This window comes from Vicia villosa, linkage group LG1 (genome assembly GCF_029867415.1).
Source record: "Vicia villosa cultivar HV-30 ecotype Madison, WI linkage group LG1, Vvil1.0, whole genome shotgun sequence".
Classification (NCBI taxonomy): Eukaryota; Viridiplantae; Streptophyta; class Magnoliopsida; order Fabales; family Fabaceae; genus Vicia; species Vicia villosa.
The window spans coordinates 11,247,201-11,275,061 of record NC_081180.1 but is presented as its reverse complement, the minus strand read 5'-3'; the positions used below and the strand labels follow the sequence as shown (position 1 = coordinate 11,275,061).

General features: G+C 30.1%; 2 protein-coding genes across 2 annotated transcripts; both read left to right on the top strand.

Annotated features, from left to right (window-relative positions):
* Positions 1 to 20,039: 20,039 nt before the first annotated feature.
* Positions 20,040 to 20,582, top strand: LOC131628461 (histone H4). The gene has a single exon (XM_058899303.1). The coding sequence runs from the start codon at positions 20,111 to 20,113 to the stop codon at positions 20,420 to 20,422; it is 312 nt and encodes a 103-aa protein (XP_058755286.1). The 5' UTR covers positions 20,040 to 20,110; the 3' UTR covers positions 20,423 to 20,582.
* A 2,676-nt stretch (positions 20,583 to 23,258) lies between these two features.
* LOC131648172 (uncharacterized) lies at positions 23,259 to 24,378 on the top strand. Its single transcript, XM_058917986.1, has 2 exons — positions 23,259 to 23,419; positions 24,117 to 24,378. The coding sequence occupies exons 1-2, from the start codon at positions 23,259 to 23,261 to the stop codon at positions 24,376 to 24,378; spliced, it is 423 nt and encodes a 140-aa protein (XP_058773969.1).
* Positions 24,379 to 27,861: the final 3,483 nt, after the last annotated feature.

Sequence of the window (27,861 nt, the reverse complement as noted above, 5' to 3'; positions counted from 1 at the left end):
GTGAGAGAGAGTGTGAGAAGAGAGAAATAGATAAGAAATAAAGAAGATTTATAAGGTTGTTTGTTATAAGAGAAATATGAGAGAAATAGAAGAGAAAGAAGTGTGCAAAATTTTGAAAAGACAAATTTATCCTTACTATAAAAATATATAAAATATTATATATTTAATTTCATTAAAAAGATGCATGGACAAAGATGTAATAAAGCAAAAAAAAGTTTCTCTTTCTCCTTTCTTCTCATTTTAGGGGAGATTAGAAAAAGTAATGGGCCCACACAATTTCATTCTCTCTTCCCTATTTCTCTCCAAACCAAACAAGAAAAATGACTAATCTCTCTTCAACTTCTCTCTCACCAATTTCTCTCTTTCCTACTTCATCTAAAACAAACACACTCTTAAACTCCTGGCAACTGCTCCATCCACTAGTATACAGAATGAAAAACAAGACAAGACATCAAACACTTTTTGAAGTATGAAATTTATTCACTTACATTTAAATTATTGGCTAATTAAGAGGAAAATCTGTCTTATTTTTTAATCCTGCCAAAGTGATGATGATTAAGAACTAGTAATATATCCGTACAGATCCACCCGGATAAAAATTATTTAGTAGTATAAAATTATACTGTTAATTGAGAGTTATGTTTATGTATATTTAGTTGCAAATTGAAAATAAGAATTTTGTGTCTCAAATAAAGACAATTGTTAATTAAAAAAAAGTGTTTTGCTGATGGAAAAAAAGGAAATGCACTGACAGTGTAAAATATTTTTACACTGTAAACCAATGAGAGATATGCATCAGAATAAATCCCATTTTTAATTTTAAAAAACTGTAATTAGATGGCAAATTAAAGCATTTTGATTGGTTGTATGTGTAAAACTGTTTTACACTGACAGTACAATATCTTTAAACTCTTTGCTGATAATGCCCCGTGAGAAAAATAAAATTTTTGACATTTGAAAATAAGAATTGTGTCTTAAATAAAGACAAATGTTTATTAAAATAAAATATGTATTTTGTTGATAGTGACCCGTGAAGAAAAGAAAATATTTTAACATTTCAAAATATAAATTTTGTGGCTCAAATAAAGATAAATGTTAATTAAAATAAAATAGATGTGAGAAAAAAAGAAGTGGTTTTTAGTGAAGTGGTTTTAGTGAAGAAAGAGATAAAAGTTATTTAGAAGTGAAGTGGAAGTGTGTTGAAATGAGAGGGTGGTGTACACCAACAATGGTTTTGGTTTTAGTGACAAGAAAATATATGTTGTGAGAATTATTTGATTGTCCATTAGTTTATTACATGTGGCAACATGAGAAATGATGTGAATGTTGGAAAAATAGATTGATTATGAATAGACAATTTTAGCCGTTGTGCTTGGAAAATTTAAAAACAGAAAAAGACATTTTAGAAAGTACGGTAATATCTTCTATTGATGGCTAGATACTAGATAGTTGAAGGACAAAGTATAGGTGTCGAAATGTCTTAGAGCATCTCTAATGGTGCAACTCATTTTTGGGTTTTTTGTGGGATTCATTAAGCCACATCATCTTAAAGCAACTCACTTAATTTTTACTCCAATGGTACAATTCTAAAGAACCCATATTGAGTTCCACGATTTTACTTTATATATTAATATTTTATTCATATTAAATTTTATTTGGTTTAAACAATAATTTAAATTATTTAAATTTAAGTTAATATAAAATAAATATAATTAAAAGTAAACATTAAAAATTTAAAACGATAATTAAAATTAATCTCAAATACAATACATGACATATAATTAAAAACAATAAAAGTAAATAACATAATAGAATTACTCAAATTTAAATTTTTTCATCCTCGTGTCCAAAACGTTCCCAAATATGTTCGACTAAATCTCTTTGAAGTTGGCGATGAACTTGTTTTTCACGAAGACTTGCTCTTCTTTGTAGTCTTGTTGCAAGATTCGGAAGAGGACCGTAAAATGTTTCAGTCGTTGAGTTGTTGTTACCTGCATTATCAATAGAGTAATCAAAATCACCTCCATATGTGTGTTGTTCGTCTTCGACAATCATGTTGTGTAATATGATGCAAGCATATATGGTATGCTTGAGAATTTCTATGTGCCAAGCACGCGTTGGACCATATATTATTGCAAATCGAGATTGAAGCACTCCAAATGCCCGTTCTCAATCCTTTCTAGCCGATTCTTGGTGTTATGCAAATAGTTTTCTCTTTTCTCCTTGTGGCATTGAAATGGTCTTGACAACTGTAGCCCACTCAGGATATATACCATCCGCTAAATAATACTCCATATTATATGGAGTGTCATTGATTGTATATTGCACAGTAGCATCACGTCCTTCCAAAATATCGTTAAACATATTGGATTGGTTTAGCACATTAATGTCATTGTTTGAACCTGCAATACCAAAAAATGCATGCCAAATCCATAATGTCATTCGTTTTGCCGCCTTTTGTCCCATTGGACACTCCATTGGAGATATTGAGTTAATTTCATAACTTGAAGGTATTTTTGAGTTTGGCGATGCCGTGTATGCACCGCTAGCAGAATTCTTTGTTCTCTTTGAAGAATTTTTGGTGGATGCTCTCATCCATTTAGGTTCATCTTTTAAAATCCGCCATGCATACTCAAGATTGAATGGCACACCTTCATCCTGTTCAAAAAAAGCATGTGCATTGACTAAGATATCTTTCTCTGATGCCCCATTTTTTTCTCGAACAGGTTGTTTGTAACACCAAACAAATTTTTGAACAAGGCCATTTATTCGATGCCATCGAGATTTTAATTGGCCTTGTAGCTTTTCTCGTGACTGCCCACGATATTAGTTATAATTATCGGTGATTCTTAACCAAAAGCTATCGACTTTTTTATCAACTCTCACAATTGGATCCTTTGAAATATTGAGCCAAGATTGCATAAGAAGTGTATCCTCTTTCCTTGTGAATACTTCTCGAGGTTTTTTTTAACAGAACGCCTTTGTTCTTTTTCAATTGTAATATTATCAATACCAACTTGAGTTGAAAATTGTGGAACTTGGCATTCAGACATAAACCCATTTGGTGTTTCGCGATCGGGTTCATGATGAGAAAAATTCATCCCATGAATATTTATCCTCTTTCCTTCTGCATGGTTTTTTGCTTCAATCTCACACTACTTTTCTGTTTGCTTTGTATTCATATATTGCATGTTTGTTTTCTAACATCTTTTGGTACATGATACAATAGGAGATGACATGACATGCATGAAAAATAGTTAACACCTCTTGTAAAGCTGCTGCTATGTAGTTTTGATTTCAAGTAGTTATACAAAATTTTCTGGCATTGAGTTCTATATAAATAGATGTGAATAAGTTACACTTTGATAGATATCCAATTGCATAATATATATTAAAATAGTTGAGACGATAGTCCATATAATGTTGTGTCAACTGTCGAGTTATTCCATTCTAAACTCTTTCTTTATCACAAGTCTATGTGTCCACAATCCAAGACCGAGTGCACCCAAATTACCACAAGCAGCAATGATAGCAATAACAGTCACGTAATCAGGAGCTTGTTCATAATAATTTTTCTTCACAAATCCACCAATAAGCACAGTCCAAGAAACAACATTCTTCGTAGGCAATTTACCTAACAGTTTGAGTGCATTTTCTATATCACCATTCTTCATGTACCCATCAATCATAGTGTTGACAAGACAAAAGAGTTAGATGGTCTTTCTGGAATCCTTGATCCTGTCATTGATTTTAAAGCATCATCGAATAGTTTTGAAAAATTTATAGATCTTAGAATGAAATGTGTTCAAGAATCAAGTTCAAACAGGCTTTCAATAAATTATGCACCAAAAGAAATTGCTTGTGATTTTTTTTTAAAAGTTATTTAAAAGGATTTAAAACTCCCGCAATCGGTCTCTTTTTATTTAGAATTGACTTTAACTGACATGACATGACACGTGGCGTGCCATGTTCCACGTGCCATGTAAGCCTCCGTTAGTGCAATCTAATGGGGGGACCAAAAATATTACGAGAATCATTGTTTGAAGAAATTTTTTGATAAGGACTAAACCTAAAAGTTACCATATTTATAGGGACCCATGATATATTTAACCCAAAATTATAGTTCATTAATAAAAAAGCCCGAGAATGGTTATATAATAATTCAAATTACAAGATAAAAAAGGATTACACAAAACATAAATTAATTCTTAGGCATGACATGCTTACTCTTTTCAGGAACAAACCTAAGTTTGTCATCAATGGCAAACATAACCTCTTGATTAGAAATAATGGCATTGTTTTTTTTTCATATGGAGGGTCATCTTTCTCTCTGACCAACTTTCCATCTCATACAACTTTAAACAAGTCAAACTCACTCAGATACAAGTCCATATACATATACATGTAGTGTATCTTCTCTTTTGCCCTCTCAAATTCCTGGTCGGAGGTAAGAACGTTTTCTACATGTGATTCATTCAAGTTAGCTTGTAAAGATGCCTTGGTAACAACATCAACACCTATTGTATTTTTGTAAGCCAAAATACTAGTTATCACTCGTTCCAGCTCCTCATCATGCTTTTGGTAAGCCTCATCTTTTTCCTTCTGTTTGACCTCCAGTTTTTCTAGCGAGTGCCAAGTGTCTTCATGCTCTTTTTTTCCCCAAGGAAAATAACTTCTTGTTGACTGAATCTAGTAAAATTTTGTTAAACTCTCTTTCACATTTCTCATCTTCGTCTTTAGCACTCATGCGTATGGTCATATTATTTAAATATTTTCTCTCTAGAAGGACACTCCTCAAATGATATGTCTTTGTCATGTTGAACATACCGATGGAAAATTCTAAGGTGAAGTCATCAAATTAATTTATTTGGCGAATTTATAATCAAAAAGCAGTATTGACTTAGAATTTTTCAATTTTGACTTAGTCAAATTTTCATTTTCATCTTGTATATCCATAAATCTTCATTTTCATTCCGATTCAAAAAATATTTTTAAGAACTTTCATGAACTCACGAACACAAAAATGATAAAATCATGATTCTTAACTGTTTCAAGAAAATGAACACACCATTAGAAGTAAAATTTCACCACGAACTCGATTCTATAATTAGTTTTTCATAACAACTCATTAACCAAGCCGAATCGAGTGTGTATGTGTTCGAGTTTTACGCCATTGTTTTGCTTCGATTTGTCAATTTCACGGCTTGTTTTGCAATTTTGAATACATATTTGAAATTGTGGTGAAATTCTGATTGTAATGGTATATAATTTATGAATTAATTAGTTGATTTGATGATTTTTGAACTTTTTGTTCAAGAACTCTCAAATGATAAAGTCCATAGAATAATTTGAAATGGAAATCAAGAAAAAATATCTGGTCATAAAAACAGAAAAGCATGAATTGCGAAAAAAGTATTTTCAGTTAAAACGTCGTGCGACCCGGAGGACATAAGACTTATTGGTCAAGCCAAAAAGATTGTCGGCAAAATGCTCCTATCCACCATGCCTGGCCCTTTACCTTACCTTACGGAATATGATCTAGGACACGATGGGGGTTTGCATGCCTCGATAGGAAAGAGATCACCGGAGTATATCACAAGATTGCATTTTTTTCTTGCTGCCATGGGGTCGACCTATAAACAAGGTAAACCCAATGGGAACCAAAAACAGGGGGGTACCACATTGACATTGGGCAGAAGACGATCCAAAAAGCAAAGGCTCACCCTGCTGAAGGTGATCGGCAATGAGGGGTGCTTACCTTCTTCTTAGAGAAAGGTGAAAGGGGTAACCTATCTTACTAATAATCAGAAAGGCTTTGCACCTAAGACTAATAAAGATCAAGAAGAATGGGTCTAGGCTTTCGAAAAGATGAAGGGTAAAGATAAAATATCTTTTGAACTACCAACCTAACATAAGGATTATAACTCGCCCAATTAGAGCATATGGGGATTATCGGACGGGGAAAAGCGGCACTCAACATCTATTTTATTAAACAACACCAAGAACAAAGTCATACCATGCCCTCGGGATAAACTAGAGATGATTGCCATGAATGCAACCCTATAGGACGTGTACAAAAAGGTCTTTGCCGATTCCTATCAACATGGTGCACCTCTAAGTAGAGGGGCATGGAAACCCCAAAATACCCTTCGGACGTGCTTATCTGAACGCACCCTTTTCACATTTTAAGATGTTTCAGATATGCATATCCGAAAAACACCTTCTTCAAACGTTTTTTTATTCAAACATTAGATTTAAAATGTCAGAGGTTTTTTCGGATACGTATATCCGAAAAAACCCCAAAATAATTGAGAAATTTGAGATATGGGTTAATTCGAATATGTATCTCTGAATTTACCAATGTCCTAAGTTTCGTTTTATTTTATTTTAAGAAGATATTTATTTATAATATAATTAAAGTGAGTTATTATTATAATGAATAACTTAAATACAAATAGTTATAAATAAGGAATAAAAAGATTAAATAAAATTTTAATTTTGTAATAATTTATTTGTCAATTATTTTTTATAAAAATAATTAGTTTTTAAATTACTATAACATTAAGCATTATAATTAATGAAATTATCATGTTAAAAATATCATATTATTAATATTATAATTTTTAATTTATATTAGCTTGTTTTCTTTAATTAATTTTATATGAAAATACTGTGTTGACATAAATATTTAATAGGTTTATATTATTATCATATATTGATTATAATGAAATATATTTAATTATATATTTTGTTTAATATTAATTATACTATTAATTGTATTGATTCACCTTGATTTTAATTTTTTAACAAATATTGAATTAGTTCGGATAGGCATATGCGAAAAATCTCAACACTAAAAATTGAGATATTTCAGATATACATATCCAAAGACACCAAAAATTATGAATTTGGTGCGTAAAAGGATTTTTGCCTGAGGTTCCTAAGAAGGTATATGAGTCTATAGAGAAATTCCCAATTTTGAATACATATTTGAAATCGTGGTGAAATTCCGATTTCAACGGCATATAATTTGTGAATTAATTGATTTAGTGATTTTTTGAATGTTTTGTTCATGAGATCAGTGGCGGAAGAAGGTGGGGGCGGGAGGGTGCCACTGCACCCCTCAATCCCTCAAAGGTAAGCTTTTTACATATATTATGATTGTTTTAAAAAATATCTTTCTTAATATTATGTCTTTACTATTATTTCTTTAAAAAGTTCTTTAATTATATTAAGTTACTTATTTTATTTATATATTATCTCTTAAATATATTTTTAACTATAATTTGCTTAAATAATTTGACTAAAAATATTATTAAATCAATTATATTTAAATAGAAAAGGGTTAGATAAAAATGGGTTTTCTCTAGTTTTTTATCAATTGATATTTTTTATGTTTTTTATTCTAAATTGATTATGCATATTATATGATTATGCAAGCCCTAATGTCTTTTAAAAATTTTGAAGTTTTTTCGTTGTTGGTGTTAGACAAATTTGATTTAGTGTTTTGATGTGTATTGGTGTTACATTAATTTGATTTTAGTGTTTGGCACTTTAATTTAGTTTTTTACAAAGAAGTTGTGCTTATTTTAAAATTTAAAAGATGAGATTGATTGTTAATTCTGCATGTTTCATCAATTTGAAAAAGCTAAACTCTTGCCAATATTTAGTTGCATGATTTGTATATATTTTAAAGAAGAGAGGCAATAGTTGACCATTAGAAAATTGATATTCTTTTAATAGAAAATTTGATATATATATATATATATATATATATATATATATATATATATATATATATATATATATATATATATATATATATATATATAATATATATATATATATATATATATATATATATATATATATATATATGGGAACGTATCAAATAAGAACTTTGGCTATAATGAGAATGAGAACTTTTAATAATAACCATTGGATTTGAATTAATGGCTCAAATTTATCTTATATTTTAAATACATATTCCATAAATAGCAGTGGCAGATCTAGCTTCAAATATTAAGGGGTGTAGTAAAATATATATATATATATATATATATATATATATATATATATATATATATATATATATATATATATATATATATATATATATATATATTACTACACCCCTTAATATTTGAAGCTAGATCCGCCACTGCATGAGATATAATTGAAGATGATGAACACAAGATGATGATTGTGGATTTTAAACTGGGTTGAAGTGACTCGACCAAACGTATGATGAATAATTAAAAAAAAAACTCAGCATTATAATATTCCAAAAAATAAAAATTACACATCTATCATATAAGAAGAGCCTACCACTTCCTGATCAATTGACCTATCCACATCAGCAAAACACTCCACAAAATTCCACATAGCATCTGACAATTACAGTTTTTACTTCTTCCAACTAGTAACAAACTCGTGCGTTCGCACGGGTTCTGGTACGGTACGCGCATTTGTTTCAAATGTATATTTTTTAATAGAAAAATATCTGGTTACCTGTGAAAAAATAATAATTCAATGTATAATTAATAAAAAACTATTTTGATCAGTAACTTCATGTCCCGTTAATAATTAATATTTTGATCAATAACTTCATGTTCTCGTGTACAAATATTATTCTGATCAATAACTTCATGTCTCCGTGTACCTTAAAAAATATTTTGATTAGTAACTTTATATCCCGTTAATAATAAATATTTAGATCAGTAACTTCATGTCCCGTTAATAATCAATATTTTGATAAATAACTTCATGTTCCCGGGTCCAAATATTATTTTGATCAATAACTCTGTCCCCGTGTACCTTAAAAAATATTTTGATCTGTAACTTCATGTCATGTCCCCGTGTACCTTAAAAAATATTTTGATCAGTAACTTCATGTCCCGTTAATATTCATTATTTTGATCAGTAACTCCGTGTTCCCGTTAATATTCATTATTTAAATTAATAACTTCGTGTTCCTGTTAATATTCTGAATTTGTTCCCGTTAATATTGAAAAAATTTATCAGTAACTTAATGTTTTTGTTAATATTCAAAAAAAGTTATCAGTAGCTTCGTATTCTCATTAATATTCAATATTTTGTCAATAACTTGGGTTCCCTTAATATTTATTATTTTAATCAGTAACTTTGTGTTCCCATTAATCTTCAAATTTTAGATAAGTGAGTTAATGTTTTTGATAATATTCAAAATTTTGATAAGTAACTTCGTGTTGTCCTTATTTAATATTTTAATGAATAACTCCGTGCTCCCGTTAACATTCAATATTTTGAATATTAACGGAATATTCGTGCATTCGCACGAGTACGAGTGTGATAATATTTCAAAAAAAATTATGAATATTTTTATAAAGTTAAAAGTGTTAGTAAAAAGTATTGATGAAGAAAATAAAAAGCATTAGTAAAAAGTATTAAGTAAAAAGTATTAACCTGAATTACCAAAAAGTATTGCTGATTTTCTTTTTTTTTATAGCATGCTCTTTTCTAAAACATAGTTGCATTGTTACCAAGCTCTAATTTTTATTTATTTATTATGAGAACAAAATACACCATATTTACTGTTATCGTTAATTTGTAGACTGTTTTCATTGATTAATTATAAGAAAACGAATGAGTGAGGGAGTCACCAATTCTGGAATCGTTGAGAGCTGGTAAACTGTAGTACTTTCCGAATTCACCGCCATCACTGGGCTTCTATAACGACTTCAATATCTTGTTGAATGGATATCGAGTTGCTGGAAACAAACAATTAATCAAACAAAGAAATGAATAGAAAAGTTGAATCTCGTGTTAAGATGAAGAAAAAGTAATAGGATAATTTACCCATGATGTGATTGAGATGGATCGAGAGCGTGGAAATACATTATCAAAGAAGATATCATATGAATATAATCATCATAAATGACAAATGTAATCAAATATAATAGAAAATACTTGACAGCCAAGATCCCCAAGACCTAAGATCCGCTCTCCGTCAGTTACAACATTGACTTGAACGTTCTTCTCAGGCCAATTCATAAGTACTTCAAGAACCTTTCCTCTTTAAACCCAACCAAAGAGAAAATCTAACAATTACTTTGTGCCAAAAAATAGACACAACATATAAAAATTCAACTATAAACACAGTAAAAAATTCTAAGAGGATAAAGGAGAAATTGAACTGAAACTTACTTCTCTTTCAAACTTATATAAAGACCTTGAGGACGAATGAAGATGGATCGAAGAGCAGCCTGATTAAACATTAGTTAGGGCAAGAAAAACTAAGTTAATTTGGAATCGTGTCAACAAAAGAGCCAAGTCAGTGTTATATAAATTGTCTACCTTCCTGTGATTGTGATCATAATAGCTCAAGTGTGCTTCAAATTCAATTGCCAATTTGTATTGTTGTTGCAAAGTTCATAGATTAAATACATGGTGTGTATTTCTTGATGCTAGATTAAGAGCTGTATAGTTTAATATAGATAATTAAGCAACTGAAAATATGAATAATATTAGTGTAAAATGTGTGATTGTGTTGGAGAAGAGGAACTGAACTGACATTGATGGCTTCTTGAAGCAATTTGGAGGAATATGCTGGATCTGTGTCTTTAAATACTAATGAAGAAGCTGCTGTCTCGGCCGCGACATCGGAATATACCTATTTGTGAGACAAAAAGTAAATAAGACACCACGTATACCGACACAACACAAAAACGATACATCAAATGACTATACTAAGCATACCGACACAACACAAACACGATATTCACATAGATACGTTCATCAGACACCACGCCGACACCGGTAAGATCAGTATTATAAACATAAACAATGCATAGAAAAAAGAGGGAAATTAAGCAATGATGTAAAAAGAAACTTACATTTTTGGCCACCATTTCAGGGTAATTATCGTGCAAAATTGAAACAGTTTGATTTGAAGCAAGGAAGAAACACCGCCTGGTTTCATATCCAGCTTCTGAATCCATTTCTCAGTAACATAACACCTCCATCAAGGATATTTGTTCTGGTCTTTTACTAATAACATTTTCAGCTTGCCATAATCCTTGACAGCAACCATGCCTCGTGCACCCTCCACTCCATTGTTTCTCTCCTTGCAACCGATTTACGGAGCTCCCGCAATTAAGTAACTACCCATTCTTTTTAGTGATATCAATTTAACATACCATCAAAATCATTGCTCAACTACTTCATCAAGCCTATGGTAATTTCTGGAACTTAAACAATATAAAGTATTCAACTAATTGACTCTGTTCATGTCAAACCCCATAAACCCACTGCAAATCCTTTCTTCTCTTTACATAGTCAAAAGCAAGTGCTAAGATAAACTACTGAGTATTCTTAATAACAGTAAGTAAATATATCTTATAAATTGAGAAATAATGGATTGTTCTGCAACAGCTGCTCCAACCATTCATCTCTGACCATTCTGAAAAGAACTATAAAAAAGATCGACAAAACCAATATACCATAAAGACCGATAATAATTTCAGATCCATAATAATAATAATTTTATTACAATAATAATTAGTTCAGATCTTGCACTTTCTACAATAGAATGAGTTAATAACGAAACATAAGTTGAAAATGTCATAGATAAACCTTAATAATTTCGGCCACCACCATCATACTAATCTCCGGTAACCTGTTGTTGCCACCACATATCTGAATGTTAAAAGCAACTGATGAAAACATTATTCCATTTGGCCAATAGCAACATCAAAACCCTAACCACAAAATCATGATATCAACCACAATCACAAAAACCCTAACCGCAAAATCATCATATAAACCACAAAAACACTAACCACAATATCTAAACAATAACTTTAAACAGAAATCCAAAAAAACCTGATAACTGTATCGGTTTCGTTTTGGGTAATGAAGAAGATGATGAAGTAAAGGGGAAATGAAGAGGAAGAAAGCAGAAAGTAGAAGATGTCGCTCTGAGAGAGAAAGAAGACTCGGAGAGAGAAAGAAGAAGAAAGAGACAAAGAGGGGAAGGTTGAGGGAGAGGAAGAAGACAGACAGATTGAAAGAGAAGAGAGAGAAAGAAAAATTGAATGCTTGCCACACGTAGCATAGGAATAGTAAAGGAAACAGAAAGGAAGTAAGTAAAGGGAAGCAAATAAGGCAGCCACGTGGCTCATTAAGAAAGCAAAGGGGCAGTTCGGTCTTTTCCAAAGCATTGAACATTCTTATATTGTAGATTATCTATTTCTTTTATTTCATTCGATCCAATTTTATTCTCTACTAACATTCATTAGCAGTTACAAGCAGCCATCATGGGAATGAAAACGTTTCAAATTCATATCCAACTATCCCAAAATCTCTCTCGCCCTTTCTCTCTCTCACGAACTCTCCTCTTCTTCTTTTCTCTCTTTTTCTTCCTTCCTCCTCTTCGTATCTGACTTTTTGATTTTGTTCATCTCTTCTTCTTCCTTCCTCCTCTTCGTATGTGACTTTTTGATTTTGTTCGTTCAGAAAGTATGGAATCAAGATTCGAGTGGGTCAGCAATTTGGTTACTTCAAACAGTTGGACTGAGGAGGTGGTGAAAGAATTCTCACAAGGATTTCGATTATTAGGGTTTTGTGTTCTGTCGATTGATTAGTTATTAAAGCAAATTTGATTTTGATTTGGTCTATCAAATTTTGTTATTAGAGTTTTGTTTTATTGTTTAATCATTGTTGAACATGTTAGCTGTGATTTTAATCTAATTGTTTGTGTAATTTTGCTCTATCAATAATCGTATCATTGAGAAGCTTTTCTTTGATTAATTATTTGGTTTATCAGTGCCTAATAACTTGGTATTGGTATCCATATTTTTTCAGGTTTTGACTTGGTAGTTTAATGAAAATATTATTTACCTCTGTTTTGTTCATTGATGGAATTTCTCACAGTTTGTGGTGGTCTTCCTCCTGTTGATGGAGAAATTGGCTGCATTTTTCGGTGAATGGAGTTCAGCGCGACTACAAACAAAATTGAAGGGCAAATGTACGGTGGCTATAATGATGTGTTTACAACCATTATGATATGATCTATGCTTTGACCATTATGATATGATCTATGCTTTGACTTTGCGATATCAGAATAGCAATCTGTTGGATTTGATTGAAAACTTTCTCAAAGTTTTACATTGCCGTTTGGTTTAGATATCAATTATTGTTTGGAAAATGTATTTTATCTTGCTCTTTTCTTTCATTACTTTTCAGGTGCATGGGATACTCTCTCAAATGGATCCAACAGTGGTTGCATTTTGTGACAAGATTGCAAGCCAGGGTGGCCCAGTTCAGATATTGGTTATGCTTTATATGACTGGTCATGCTTATGAGCCTAATGGGGTTGTAATTTATGATGATTTTGTTTTTGTCTGGATTTTACTGATTCATAGATCTGATTTTTTAAAATATGATTTTGTTTAGTTATGTGTGAATTTGCTGCTATTGACTGGTATTAAAAGAAGGCTTTAGTGTTATCGATTATTAGCAGTCTGCGATTGTCGACAGGAATAAGAGGTATGTTATCAAATAATGCACATTTGCTTGATTACTAATTAGTATATGATGTATTATTTCTGCTGTATTTCAATTCAAATGTACTTTTTTATTTCGTGGTTTTGGAAACAAATTATGTAGATGGATCTGAATAGAGAGGATGAGAGAGCCAGAATAGAAGCTACAGGAAGAAGAGTCATACATTGGAAAGGATACCAAGCTCTTGGTGTCTTGAGGGGTTGGTGTTGGTGGATCATTAGCAACTATGGTTGTTGGACTGGCCGGTTCACTTGGAAAAGGAATCAGAACAGTTGTGAATGGATAAAGTCTTGATATGCAGCGGGATCTCCTCCAATTATCATTATTGTGAGTAAAAATGATTTTTTTATGTATATTTTTTCATTTACTATTAGCAATTCTTATTTGAAATTGTGAAATTGTTCTGTTGTCTCGGATCTGCCTCTTTCAAGTTGGGATTTTTTTTTGGATTAATTTACTTCAGCTAGGTTGCAATTTGAATCAATAATTTTTGCGGCCTTGATTTCTGAAAAAATCTGGTTTAGTTTGCGGTGATTAAATGTCGAGTTTAATGAATTTAATGGCTGATTTCAGGTCAAGGAAGGTGTTCAGTCATTTATATTTTAGATACAATGTCGTCAAATTCGAAATACCCGATTCTGGATGATAAGCCCATTAATCAGTGGAAGGTTACAGAGCTGAGAGAGGAGTCGAAGAAAAGGAAGTTACCAACCAAAGGTTTAAAGGAGGATTTAATCAATCGTTTGGATTAAGCTATTCGTGAGGAAAGGGAGGTTGCTGAGGCTTCCCCTGAACAGGAGGAGGATGCTGAGGCTTCGCCCGAACAGAAGGAGGCTGCTGAGGCTTCCCCTGAACAGGAGAAGGCTGCTGTTGAAATATAAGGTAACTTTCTTGCATCTATAATATATATAATCAACCATTTTTCACTTCAGTTATCTTAGAGTGTCATTATATAACTTCCAGGACTCATACCACTTGAAGTTGTTGCACCACTCCTTTGTGCTGGTATCGTTGTCTATAAAGCAGAGCTTCATGTAGGTGTTGTTGGACTTGGTGGTGTTGGTCACATGGCTGTTGAGTTTGCCAAAGCTTTTGGTGTTAATGTCACTGTAATTAGTACATCGCCAAACACAAAAAAGGAAGCATTAAAACACTTGGCTGCTGATTCATTTCTGATATGCCGTGATCCGGATCGGATGAAGGTTGCAATGAATACTTTAGATGGTATTATGGACACAGTTTCGACGAATCATCTTTTGCTACCTTTGTTTGGTTACAAAAAGTCAGCTATTTCATTTGTGAAACATATTATTTCCCATAAATAAATTTAAGCTTCATAAGATATTAAATATATCTACCATGGTCTTTAAATTATTTTCAATTTCTATACTTTAAATTTAAAGTAATTTGTCGGCAGACCAATGCAGTGATCATTTGGGATCAGCAAAAAAAAGCATACATAATTATTTTAAATTAATGGTTTGATTTTATGTTTTAATGATTTTTATTTGTGTTTTAAATATTCTAAATAAGTTATTTATTGAATTAATTTTTTAATTTATTGATATTTAATGTCAAGTTTTTATTTTTTTTATTAATGGAAGATAATGATAAACTAAATTGTTAGTAATTTAAAAAAAAAAAAAACTTGATGATGATACGTAGTGCACCAATAATGTTACATAAATATGTGTTAAATTCAATCATTAAACAGTTAGTAATTAGAAATAAATGGAGAGATAATATACTTTTTATTCTATGAAAGTAAATAAAATAAAATAAAATAATTATAAAAATATTAAATTATGTGCTACAATTTGCAAATCTCATTTTCAATTAAAATACGAAAGTTGGAAAAAAAAAGGACGCACATGTCTTTTTTTTCACACCACATTTAAATATATGTTGCATCCCGGTCAAAATTTTATAATTCAAGTAACAATTAGAATAATATTTTAAACTATGATTCTATTTTAAAAAATAATAAAATTTCTTGGTTAAATAACTTCTGGGTCAAATAAAATGTAATTTATTTATGCCCAAAAATTGAATAATATTATTTTTTTAAAGAATCGTTTCAATTATTAAATGATCATTTATAACTATTAAATTACAATAATATCATAGATTAAAAAATGTATAATTTATGGTGCAATTTAATCTCTACTCACAAAAGAATTAAACTAACAAAAAAAATATAGAATGTAATAAAATATTACAAATTAAAAACTAAGATATAGACCAAATATCTCTTATTTTATGTCACCAATATACACAAAATATACGAAAAACCATCCAGCAATTTAATATCATCATTCCTCATTGCAATATTTGCTAAGAGTTTTTTCAACAAATTTTTATAACATTAATATCAAAAGATCAATTTACATTAATGTGTTGCTTATATATAGAAATCAGTTACAATTAATTAATTTAGTTATTATAAATATTACTCTACATTTTTGTTTATGTCTTTTAATATTCTTTAAGTACTTATTTAATTCTATATGATATATTAAGAGTCATAAATATTTATTAATTTAAATCTCCTACACTCTTTTCTTACCTAACACCCACTATTAATTTAAATCGTGAATATAGTGATATTAATTTGATAAATATTTGCTACTAATATATATGGTTGTCTTAAAAAAATAAAAATAAAAAATTAATATAATTCCGTATTAACTAAAATTATTAATATAAATATATAATACTAATATATAGTTATATTAAGGATTGTGACTATTATATAGTTATATTAAATTTTTTATTATTATATAATTATAATAAAAATTATAATTTATATAAAAATATATCATTTTTTATTTTTTGAATACAAGAAGATATAGTGGTAGAAAATATTTTTTCAATAAATATAGAGTCATATTATTAATTTTATCGAAGGTGTTAATTATTTACAATAATAACAAATAATTATATTAACAAAAACCATTGATAAAATATTTTATGATGAAAAATATATAATAATAATAATATAATAGGAAAAATTTGTTTCATTTTAAAGATAATAACCATGAGTATATATTATTTAACTATTAATATAGTTATTTAGTGATTCGAAAAATATTTTTATATGCTTTAATTTGTATATTAATAATTAATTAAAAAATACACTGGCAATAAAATTATTTTATGTTAAAAAACTCTTTTAAAGTTATTTAATTGGTAATCAAAATTCATTAGATCAAAAATTAATTTTATCCATTAATTGAATCATAAAATAAAATAAATATAAATCAGTTACAATCAATTAAATTAATTATCATAAATATTAGTTTAATTTTTTTATGTCTTTTAATATTATTTAAGTATTTATTTAATTGTATATGTTATATTAAGAGTCACAAATATTCTTTATGTTATATTAAGAGTCATAAATATTTATTAATTTAAATCTCCTCCACTCTTTTCTAGACCTAACACCCATATTACTTTATACCATGAATATAGTTATATTTATTTGATAAATATTTTCTACAAACAAATATGGTTGTTCTAAAAATAATAAAAAATAAATAAATTAATATAATTTCAGCTTTAATTAAAGTGATTAATATAAATATATAATAATAATATATAGTTGTATTAAGGATTGTGACTATTATATAGTTATATTAAATTTTTTATTATTATATAATTATAAGAAAGATTATAATTTATATAAAAATATTTTATTTTTTTAATTCAAGAAGATATAGTAATCGAAAATATTTTTTTGGAATAAATATAGAGCCATATTAGTAGTATGATAATAAATAATTATATTTTAGTTATAAAATAACAAAAAGCATTAATAAAATATTTTATGATAAAAAATCTATAATAATAATAGTAATATAATAGAAAAAATATTTGTTGCATTTTAAAGATAGTAACAATGAATATATTATTCTAACTGTTAACAAAATTTGAATATTAACGGGAAAATCAAGTTATTGATCAAACTATATTGAATATTAACGGGAACATGAAGTTATTAATCAAAATATTGAATATTAACGGGAACATGAAGTTAGTAATCAAAATATTGAATATTAACGTGAATATTAAATTACAGAGCAAAGTATAAAATATTAACGGGAACATGGAGTTGCTGCTAAAAATATTGAATAATAACGGAAACATGGCGTTATTAATCAAACTATTGAATATTAACAGGAACAAATTTGGAATATTAACGGAAACACAAAGTTAGTGATCAAAATAATGAATATTAGCGATAATATGAAGTTACTGATCAAAATATTGAATTTTAACGGGAACATGAAGTTACTAAACAAAATATTAAATATCAACGAGAACACAAAGTTACTGATCAAAACATTAAATATCAAGGGGAACATGAAGTTACTGGTCAAAATATTGAATATTAACGGGAAATGAAGTTTATTGATCAAAATATTGAATATTACTGGGAACACGGAGTTACTGATCAAAATATTGAATATTAACGGGAGCACGAAGTTATAGATTAAAATATTAAATATTAACGGGAGCACAAAGTTAATGATCAAAATTGTGAATATTATCGAAAACATTCGGTTAATGATCCAAAACTTAAAAATTAACGGGAACACGAAGTTACTGATCAAAATAATAAATATTGACGGGAACACGAAGTTATTGACAAAATATTGAATATTAACAGGAACACGAAGTTACTGATAATTTTTTGAATATTAACATAAACATTAAGTTACTGATAAATTTTTTGAATATGAACGGAAACGAATTTGGAATATTAAGGAAAACACGAACTTATTGATCAAAATAATGAATATTAACGGGAGTAAGGAGTTATTGATCAAAATAATGAATATTAACAAGAACATGAAGTTACTGATCAAAATATTGAAAATTAACGGGAAGAAATTTGAAATATTAACGGGAATACGAAGTTACTTATCAAAATAATGAATATTAATGGGAAAATGAAGTCAAAGTATTTTTCTATTAATTATGTATTTTGAATGAACCATTATTATAAACGGAGTTTGTAGTGGTTTCTCATTGGCCTACAAGAGAGAGCTGATCGTTTGAGATTGAGCTGATAGTTTGTAGCTATAATTGAGGCAAAATAACTAATTTTCTCCTTAGCTAGCAAAAAAAAATCGATTCTCCTTAGCTGATAGTTTGAGATTGGGCTAATAGTTTGTACTTTAATCAATTCTATTAAATAGTTATCACTAATAGAATTATATAATTTGATTGGATATTTCTTCGTTATAATTTGTGAATTTGCGACTTTAAAACTTTTCCTTCATTATAATTTGTCAAATAAAATATTATTATTTTTATAACTTTTTCAATTTTACCCAAAACTTAATCTTTTACTAATATCTTTTATTTTTCTCAATCACAATGCGCGAAAACGACAGGTACCCGTGCGAACGCACGGGTAAGACACTAAATCCTCATATAATACGAGATCCGTTCTCAAATGAATTTTTTAAAATTGTCATTTTTGCAACTTCACTATAGAAGTTACATTTTCTCAAACCTCTTGCCAAATCTTGTGTTTGAGGAATTATACTAGAGCTGTCAAAATGGACTAGCCCATATGGGTCGGTCTGCCAGGCCCGAAAAATCATAGGGCTTGGGCCTTAAAATTAGAGTCCATATTTTTCAGGGCCTTTTTAGCCCAGCCTTGAAAAACCCGCTACCCATTAGGGTCAGCCCATATGGGCAGTGGGTAGCCCATCAGACCCGCATAATTATAAATTTTTTTAAAAAAATTAATATTTATATTATCTTACTCCAAAATTACATTTTGATTTTTCTCACTTCACTAAATTTTATCTCTATTTTATTTCATCTTTCTCTTTTAAATATTATACATTAATATAAACAATATTTTTTTCATCATATTAGTTTTTTTCTTATAATAAATATTCAAATATTATTTTATACAATTTAGACATATATTGTATTTAGAAATACATTATACTATTTATAAGAGATAATATAATACTAAAAAATGTATTATGTTTAAAATAACATAATTTTTAATTTTATTTATAATAAATATTATGGATTTTTTATTTTAATTTTTTTAAATAAAAAGCTCATTTAGGACCGGATAGTCCGAAACCCATCTAAGATCAAACTCAGATAATAAATGTCGAACCTATATTATACGAGGTCTTTCTAATGCAACCCTAAAAAATTGAGAGCCGCTAAGACCGGCCTGTTTAGGACCGAGTAACCCATACAACTATAGATTATAGAGTGTAATGTGTTAATTTAACTACTTTGTCTTTACATGCCTTTTGTATATTCTCGGACACTTTATTTTTCACCAAACTCCAAAATTTAAAACACAACTATCCACTCTTGAATAATTCAACCAATCAGAACCAAGCTTATTTAAATCCAACGTTCAATATTGTAAATTCCCTGCTTACACGGATAGCTAGCAATCTAACGGTTATAGTTACATAGCTGTTTCATATATAACCCAAAACTTCTCCGTAAACTAACAGAAAACCAGTTGCGTGCACATTCAGTTTCATCTAAAGTTCAACCACACAAATTCATCGCCATGTCAGGAAGAGGCAAAGGAGGAAAGGGTCTTGGAAAGGGAGGAGCAAAACGACACCGTAAGGTTCTCAGAGATAACATTCAGGGTATCACCAAGCCTGCTATTCGTCGTCTTGCAAGACGTGGTGGCGTCAAGCGTATCAGCGGTCTAATTTATGAAGAAACTCGCGGTGTTCTCAAGATCTTTCTTGAGAATGTGATTCGCGACGCCGTGACCTACACGGAGCATGCTCGCCGTAAGACTGTTACTGCGATGGATGTTGTTTACGCTCTCAAGAGACAGGGAAGAACTCTCTACGGGTTCGGCGGTTAGAAAATTGGGGATTTCTGTATCAATTAGGGTTTCTTGTAATTTGAATCTCAATGTTGATGTATATTGTTTAATAGCACCTAAGTTTTAGCTTTAACAATGGTTTTTAATTTTCGATTTGAATTTCAATTTACTGATTAATATGATGAATTTCCGTTATTCATTTCTTTATTCTTCTGTTGTTAAAGGACTTTATAGCTGGATAACCGTACATCATATTATTAGCTCAACCTTTAAAATTGTAGTAGATCTGATTCAATACATTGTTCTTTTGTGACAACTGTCTAGTATGTAACTTTGTGATTTCTCGTGAAAGTCGTGACATCTGTAAAAGTTATAATTTGCAAATTGTTAAGAAGTAGAATGGACTAAACAAATCTTTTATTCTACTCGAGTTTATGGGAGGTAAGAAGTATTAAAGAGTGACATAAAGATAAATTGCATTATGTAGTGTTCTATTTGGCACAGTCTCAAATTCAAGCACCCAAATTATCCTCAAATTTTAGTAATAGATGAAATGAACTAGTTTTCTTAGAATGAAGTGTAAACAAAATGATAACTCAAAGATGCACTGAATAAAAATGAATAACAGATTTTTATTTATTGCCAAGAGTGTGAACATCCTTGGAAGATTGCAGTTAGTGTAGTTTGTGTGGCTATTAGTGTTTGAGATGAAGAAATATTGCTACACTTGTGGTAAGTATTGAAATGGAAGGTGATAATTTTGGAGGGATGTTTGTGAGATTGGACCCAATTTGCCCCATTCTTTCAAAGTTTGCCTATGGCCCAACTCTTCCTCTTATGACATGTTTAGTGGTGCTCTTATCCTCTACACTAATTGTATGGAATTATAACAAAAAATTCCTCTTACAAAAGAGGTGCGCGAGATAAGTGATCCACGCCCTTTGCTCTATCCCAATGGTTTGGTTGCTTGAGATTCATAGTATTCTATTAAATTTTTGCTACTTTATATTGTAAAGTGTTTGGAGAATTATAGGGCGATCCTCTCTAACCACCTCTCTAACGTCCCTGCTATTCTTTTTTGGATTATTTATGAAATCCACAATTTTTCAGTTTAATAGTATAACTAAAGAACTTATATTAGGTCCCAAAACTTTATCTTATATATTAATATTTTATTTATTTTAATTTATTTTTAAACATACAATATTTATTTATATAAAAATTTCAGTATAAAAATATGAATGTAAAAAATTTTAAATTACTATAACTTAAAATCAAATAATTATTAAACTAATATAAAAAATAGAAGAAATAAAATAAATCCTCTTAAATTAACCATTGTTGTGTTTAATATTATTTTATTTGAAGCAACGTTGCATTAGGATGCATAGTTGTCCAACATGGACAACTCCAATGGTGTTTGCTTTAGAAAAAGAGTGCTCCAACATGCAGAACTTGAGAAAGAACTTCCATTAGAGTTACTCTTAGAGACTCTATGTCGAAGTTTCTCTCATTATTAAAGAACACTTGATAGGCGGTGGATTGTGGAACTTGAACACTTGTTGTCGTTTCACCATTTCAATGGTCTTTTTTTGCGCCATTTGGAAGGTTAAGAAGAATTAAGATGCAGTGGAATATCTTTGGGTGGAGGGTAGATTGGGTGTAAGAAGAATTAAAGAGCGACATAAAAATAAATGAATTATGTAGTTATTAGTATGAAAATTCTAGATGGAGAAAGTTAATAAAGAATGTTAGAAAATAAAAAACAAGACTAGCTAATTACATTGAAAGATGGTAAGTATTGAGGAATCTTGACAGAATGGGCTTTAACTTATCAAACACGTCGACTCAAAAGCATTCGACAAAACGTGATAAGCTTAGTTTGGAAGATTCTCAAGAAAAAATTTATAGGATTAAGATCACTATCTCCTCTAAACATATCCAAAATCTCGAAAAGGGGATTTAGACAAAATGGTCAGATTCGACAAGGTCACCAGTTGTCTACGACTTAGACTAATTTTATAAGTCCAAATATCTGGTAACCGAGGAGGTGCTTCAACAAACGCTACTGGAACTAGATTAAATAGGCTTGAAGGTGGTTGGGAGGTTCAAAACACGTTGAAAGATAGTTAACAGTATGATGTTTAGTTCCTCAGTAATCATCTCTCTGAAGACACGGGGTAACAAGTCAGAATATGGATATTCATCTTCTGCAAGGGTAAAGTTTCAAATACCAAGTGCCTCATTTATACTTTTGAAGACTATGCGACTATTTGTGGTCAAAAGGTAAATTGCAGTAAATCCTTCATCTTTGGAGGTACCACGTCATCCTCCAGACTCAATATTCTTGCTGATATTTCTGGTTTCAATAAGGGGACTACTCTTTTTAATTATCTCAGAGTACCCATATTCAAAGGCAAACCTAAGAATGTCTGCTTGCAACCAATAGGTGACAGAGTTATAAATAAGCTAGCTTTTTGGAAAACTTCGTTGTTATCTTTTGCAAGTAGAGTGGAGTTTGTTAAGTCCACCATTTAAGGAATGCTAACTCATATCATGTCCATTTATACGTGGCCTATATCTTTTGTTCATGATCTTGAGCGTGTAGTGAAGAGATTCATTTGGAATGGGGAGACTCTTAAAACTAAGGTGGTTACAGTGACTTGGAAAAAAAAATTGTAAACCTTTAGAGGAATGTGGTTTTGGGCTTAGATCGATAGTCATGATAAATGAAGCATCAAATTTGAAGCTTATGTGGGATATTCAAAATTCTTCTGAAAACTAGGCTTCTCTTCTTAGGCAATGAGTCTTTAGAAATAACAATTTCATAAAACACCATATTTTCTCTTCCATTTTGACAAGTGTTAAGCATAAGATGTCTGCTATTATGGATAATTCTTTTTGGTGTCTCGGTGATAGTAACTCAATTAATGTTTGGTTCGATAATTGGTGTGGTTCTCATTTTTCTCTTGACATTGAAGCTCCGAATTGGATTGAAGATCATAAAGTCAACTACATCATCGTCAATGGAAAATGGTACTTCTCTAAGTCTTCTAGTCACTTTAGTCTCTCTCGCTCACTCTCATTCCCCTCACTCTTTCTCTCTCCCTCTCTCTCTAGACGTGTATAACCAACTGTAAATTGATCTTCGGTCAGGAAAGAGAGTTTTGAACCATTCCCCCACTGGTGATTTGTCCTTGAAGCTTGATTATGAGTTTAAGCACAATGGAGGCATCCGAAAGAAGTGATGAAGTTGGATTTGGTCTCAGACGATACCACCGTCTAAACTTGTATCGTGTGGTGGTTTCTTCCTAACAAGTTACCGACAAACGAGCAATGGAAAAGAAGAAGTTTCTCTTTACCTTCCCGTTGCGCTCTTTGTAGTATAGTGGACGTAACGAATAATCATCTTTTCTTTGAGTGTGCCTATGCAATAAATCCTCGGAGATGGTTCATGACTATTCTCAATATCAATTCTTCAGTTCAATGTTGGTTGGACATTAGGCGTATATGCGACAAATCTGGGACTGAGCGATGTAAGATCATTTTTAAAGTGGATATTATTCATGTTTTCAACTCCATTTGGATGTCTAGAAATATGGTTAAATTTAAAGAGTGGCTTATTCTGATTTCTTCTTTCCATTTCTTATATTATGGCTAATGTTTCTACTGCTTGAAATACTATCACCTCTTATTCCGATTTAAGTATACATGACTTTGTGCTTCTTAAAAGTTATAAGGTTATTATACGTCTTTCAAAAGCCTATAATATTATTGAGGTTATTTGGCAGCCTCCTCCAAGAAATTGGATAAAATTGAACTGTAATGGAGCTTCTATTTCTCCTTCGGGGATTTTAGCTTGTGGTGGCATTGCTAGAGACAATGACAATAGTTTTTTGGGAACATTTGCTTCGTGTTTGGGTGTGGAGAATTCTCTCATTACCAAACTCTCGGGTGCTATTTTAGTAATTGAGTTTGCTTATGAGAAGTATTGACATAATATTTGGTTGGAAACATATTTGATATCGGTTGTAACACCAAACATCCCAAAACTTATATATAAAGGATTACACGACAGTTTATGGTGTCACCAACGACAAGCCTTCAACAACACATAATCATTTAGAAACTCGCAAACAAAGATTAAAAACAACATGCAATACCTATCATCACACGCTCGCCATAACTTAGGCTCATTGCGGCAAAATAATATTAAAACTAGTAGTAAAACATATCAACTTCAAAACTTTGGTCTCGTAAGACTTAACTTTTATAAAACAATTAAAACCAAATTTTAATATCCAACTCTCCACAATCTTAAAACGACTCAACATATCAATTATTAAGCTTCAACAAGATAAAGTAATCAACTTTAACAACCTACTTCAAACATAAAAGAAACGCCACATTCTGATGTTACAAAATCAGAGCACTAAACCACTAATAAAGCGAGAAACTAATCAAAATAAATCTAAGAGCTATCTTCCATTTACAACAACAAACTCTACTCCCGAGTATCTGCAAGATTCCATGGTGGACAACATTAAAACAAAGATGCTAAAATTTCACTTCGATAATAAAATGGTATAAGCTATAAGGTAGAATACAGAGACATCTTCACAACTTGCACAACAATCACAAAACACATTCTCACACGCAAAACATCATCATATTTCACTAAAATCATGCTTATAATTTATTTTTTGCTATGCGACTCATGACAACAGCTCAACGCAAATGCACGTGGTACCATTTTATGGACAACTCAGGTCCATCTCGCTCCTCGATACCCACCATAAGATTGAATTCCCTCTTGGAACCAGTGCACGCCAAAAATCGCCGCTAATCACCATATAACAATGCTTCACTAATCCCTAAATATAATTAATTACTCCCACTAGATCCCCACCATAGGATCAAGGCTTACCAAAAAGAACTAAAGTTCAGAGACCATGATACATTACTCTCAACAATAACATGCAACAAACACATGCACATCGACCCGTCTTCTGACCATGCATGCCACCAACAACATCATCACAATAAACATAGTATGCAACATCACCAACAATATTTTTACATCTAATAATAATAATAATCATACAATCATTCATCAACATGTTTATCAACAACACATGAATATCGTAATCCAATAATCATGTTCAACACAACATCAACATCTAACATTTTCATAAATCATAAATTAATTCATACTATTAATTAAAATCATGTTTAATATCAAAACAACCTGAAACAGTGGCCAACAGTACGTCAATAGTCATTAAACTCAGAAAATCGGTATTTGCAACTTTCATATAAACAACTAAGGCATTTAATTGTTTAAAGTCACCAAAAATAAACCCAACAACAATTAACTTTAACCGCATGACAAAAACACAGAAAACCCAACTCAACAACTAAAAATGCAGCTACTAACATGACACCTTAAGAAAAACAATATATTCATGCCCTTAAGTGAACTTTTAGCTTCTTAAGGCATCACCATGAGATAGTACTACACATTTACTTTCCAACGATTCAAACCGCGCTTTAAACGGAGTTACAGATCTCAAGTTATGGTAAAATAGTATTTGAACCAAATCTGTTTAGTCGCGACGGGTAGACCGTCACAAAGCTGACGACCGTCAACTTGTTGGACGCTATGTTGAATTGTCTGTTACAAGAGTGACGCCTGTCACCCTTTTGCAAAATATAGATTTTTTGCGTTTTTCATCATTGGAGGCTTTTCAGACCTCTGATTTCGATTATGTAAAAAGCCTCGGTCTCAATATTTAACATACAATAATTATGAAATGATTAAAACTATAATTTCATAATATATCACATATTGACATAAAAAAATCATATATTTCATAACTTTTCAAATTTCATAAAACCTTCAAAAATTCATTAATGGTTTCGTAACATTCACCGTTCCAAAACATAATTTCATATACAAATTGGCGCACGAAATTAATCATCAAAACATCATATATTAACACAACAACCATCAATTTTATAATTTCAATGAAAAACCCAGCAATCCTATTGGAGGTTAATGATTCCACATTAAATCCCTCATGCATATACTCATTAGAGAAGTAGTACTCCCCCTTATCTTGTTTTCTTAGCAGCAATAGAATCTCACACTTGGGTTCTTCTTCTTCTTCTTCTACCTTTGACTTCTTTAATTTTCACTCTAACCTTCTTACCTTTTTTCTTATCAATTTACACACAGTGATAAATTTTCTCCTAAACCTAGTTTATGCTAACCTTATATCTTTAGGTTAATATTTCTTAAAATTCTAAGTCTACCTCACTTACTAACATATTTTCTCATTCCTCCCCTATATTTCTCGTAATTTACAGTTCAGACTCATTTCTTACTATTTTATTTTAATTAAATAAATTAAAACATAATATCATTATTTTAGTTACTAAAATAATTTATACTAATTCTACCCCACTTCTACCCATCTGATTATGCTTACATTCTTAGCTCTAAGTCACACACCATCACTCAAATTAATTTAATTATCACACAAAAATAATTAACTTAAATCATAAATAATTTAAAATTAAACAAATTAGAATAACTACTGTTAGAGTGGCGGTCAAAGCTTTCAAATCATCCTTTTAAAGTGTCTTTGAAAATGATTAATTGTATAAATGTAATCTATAATTAAAATTTTGTAGTCTGTTGCATTTTAAGAGACGATAATAACTGTTCAAATGTTCTAGCAAATCTAGAAATACCTATTAATGACTTAACTCAATTTTCTTCAATTCTAAGGACAAATTTCGTAAAAAAATATATTTGTTTTATCTTTTTTTAAGTTTGTTATTTTTTGAGAGGGTTTTGGTATAATCATCATTCTAACTTTTTCTTATATTTACCTCTATTCATAAAAAATAATTGAAAATTTGTTTTTGAATTTTAAAATTTATTTTATAAATCAATTTTGAAAAGCAGTTTTAAAAAAACTTGATTTTTAAATACTATATTAAAATTATATAATAATACAAAATATAATAAATAAAAGAGAAACAATAATAATTTTATTAAATTATTATTATTAACTATTAAAGTAAAAAAATAATTAATATAGTTAAAAGATAAAAATTAAAATTATATCCGGAATTAAAAATAAGAAGTATTTTGAAACAAAATTTTTTTGGCTAAATTACAGTTTTGGTCCCCCTATTTTGGTCAATTCACGAAATCAGTCCCCCTATTTATTTTTTAAACAATTTTGGTCCCTCATGTCCATTTTTCGTCCAAAAAATGTTGATTTTTCAGTTTTTTGTATTTGTGGGATACTTTCTGAACGAGAGAGAACGTAGAGAGCATTTTTTTCGACGATCAAAGAAGACGATTAAAGGTAGAAAACGTCGTCAATAATTAATATTTCTTATTCCAAGTCAATAAAAGTATGCTACATATCTAAAACATAGTACACAACAGTGTTTTTTGAATG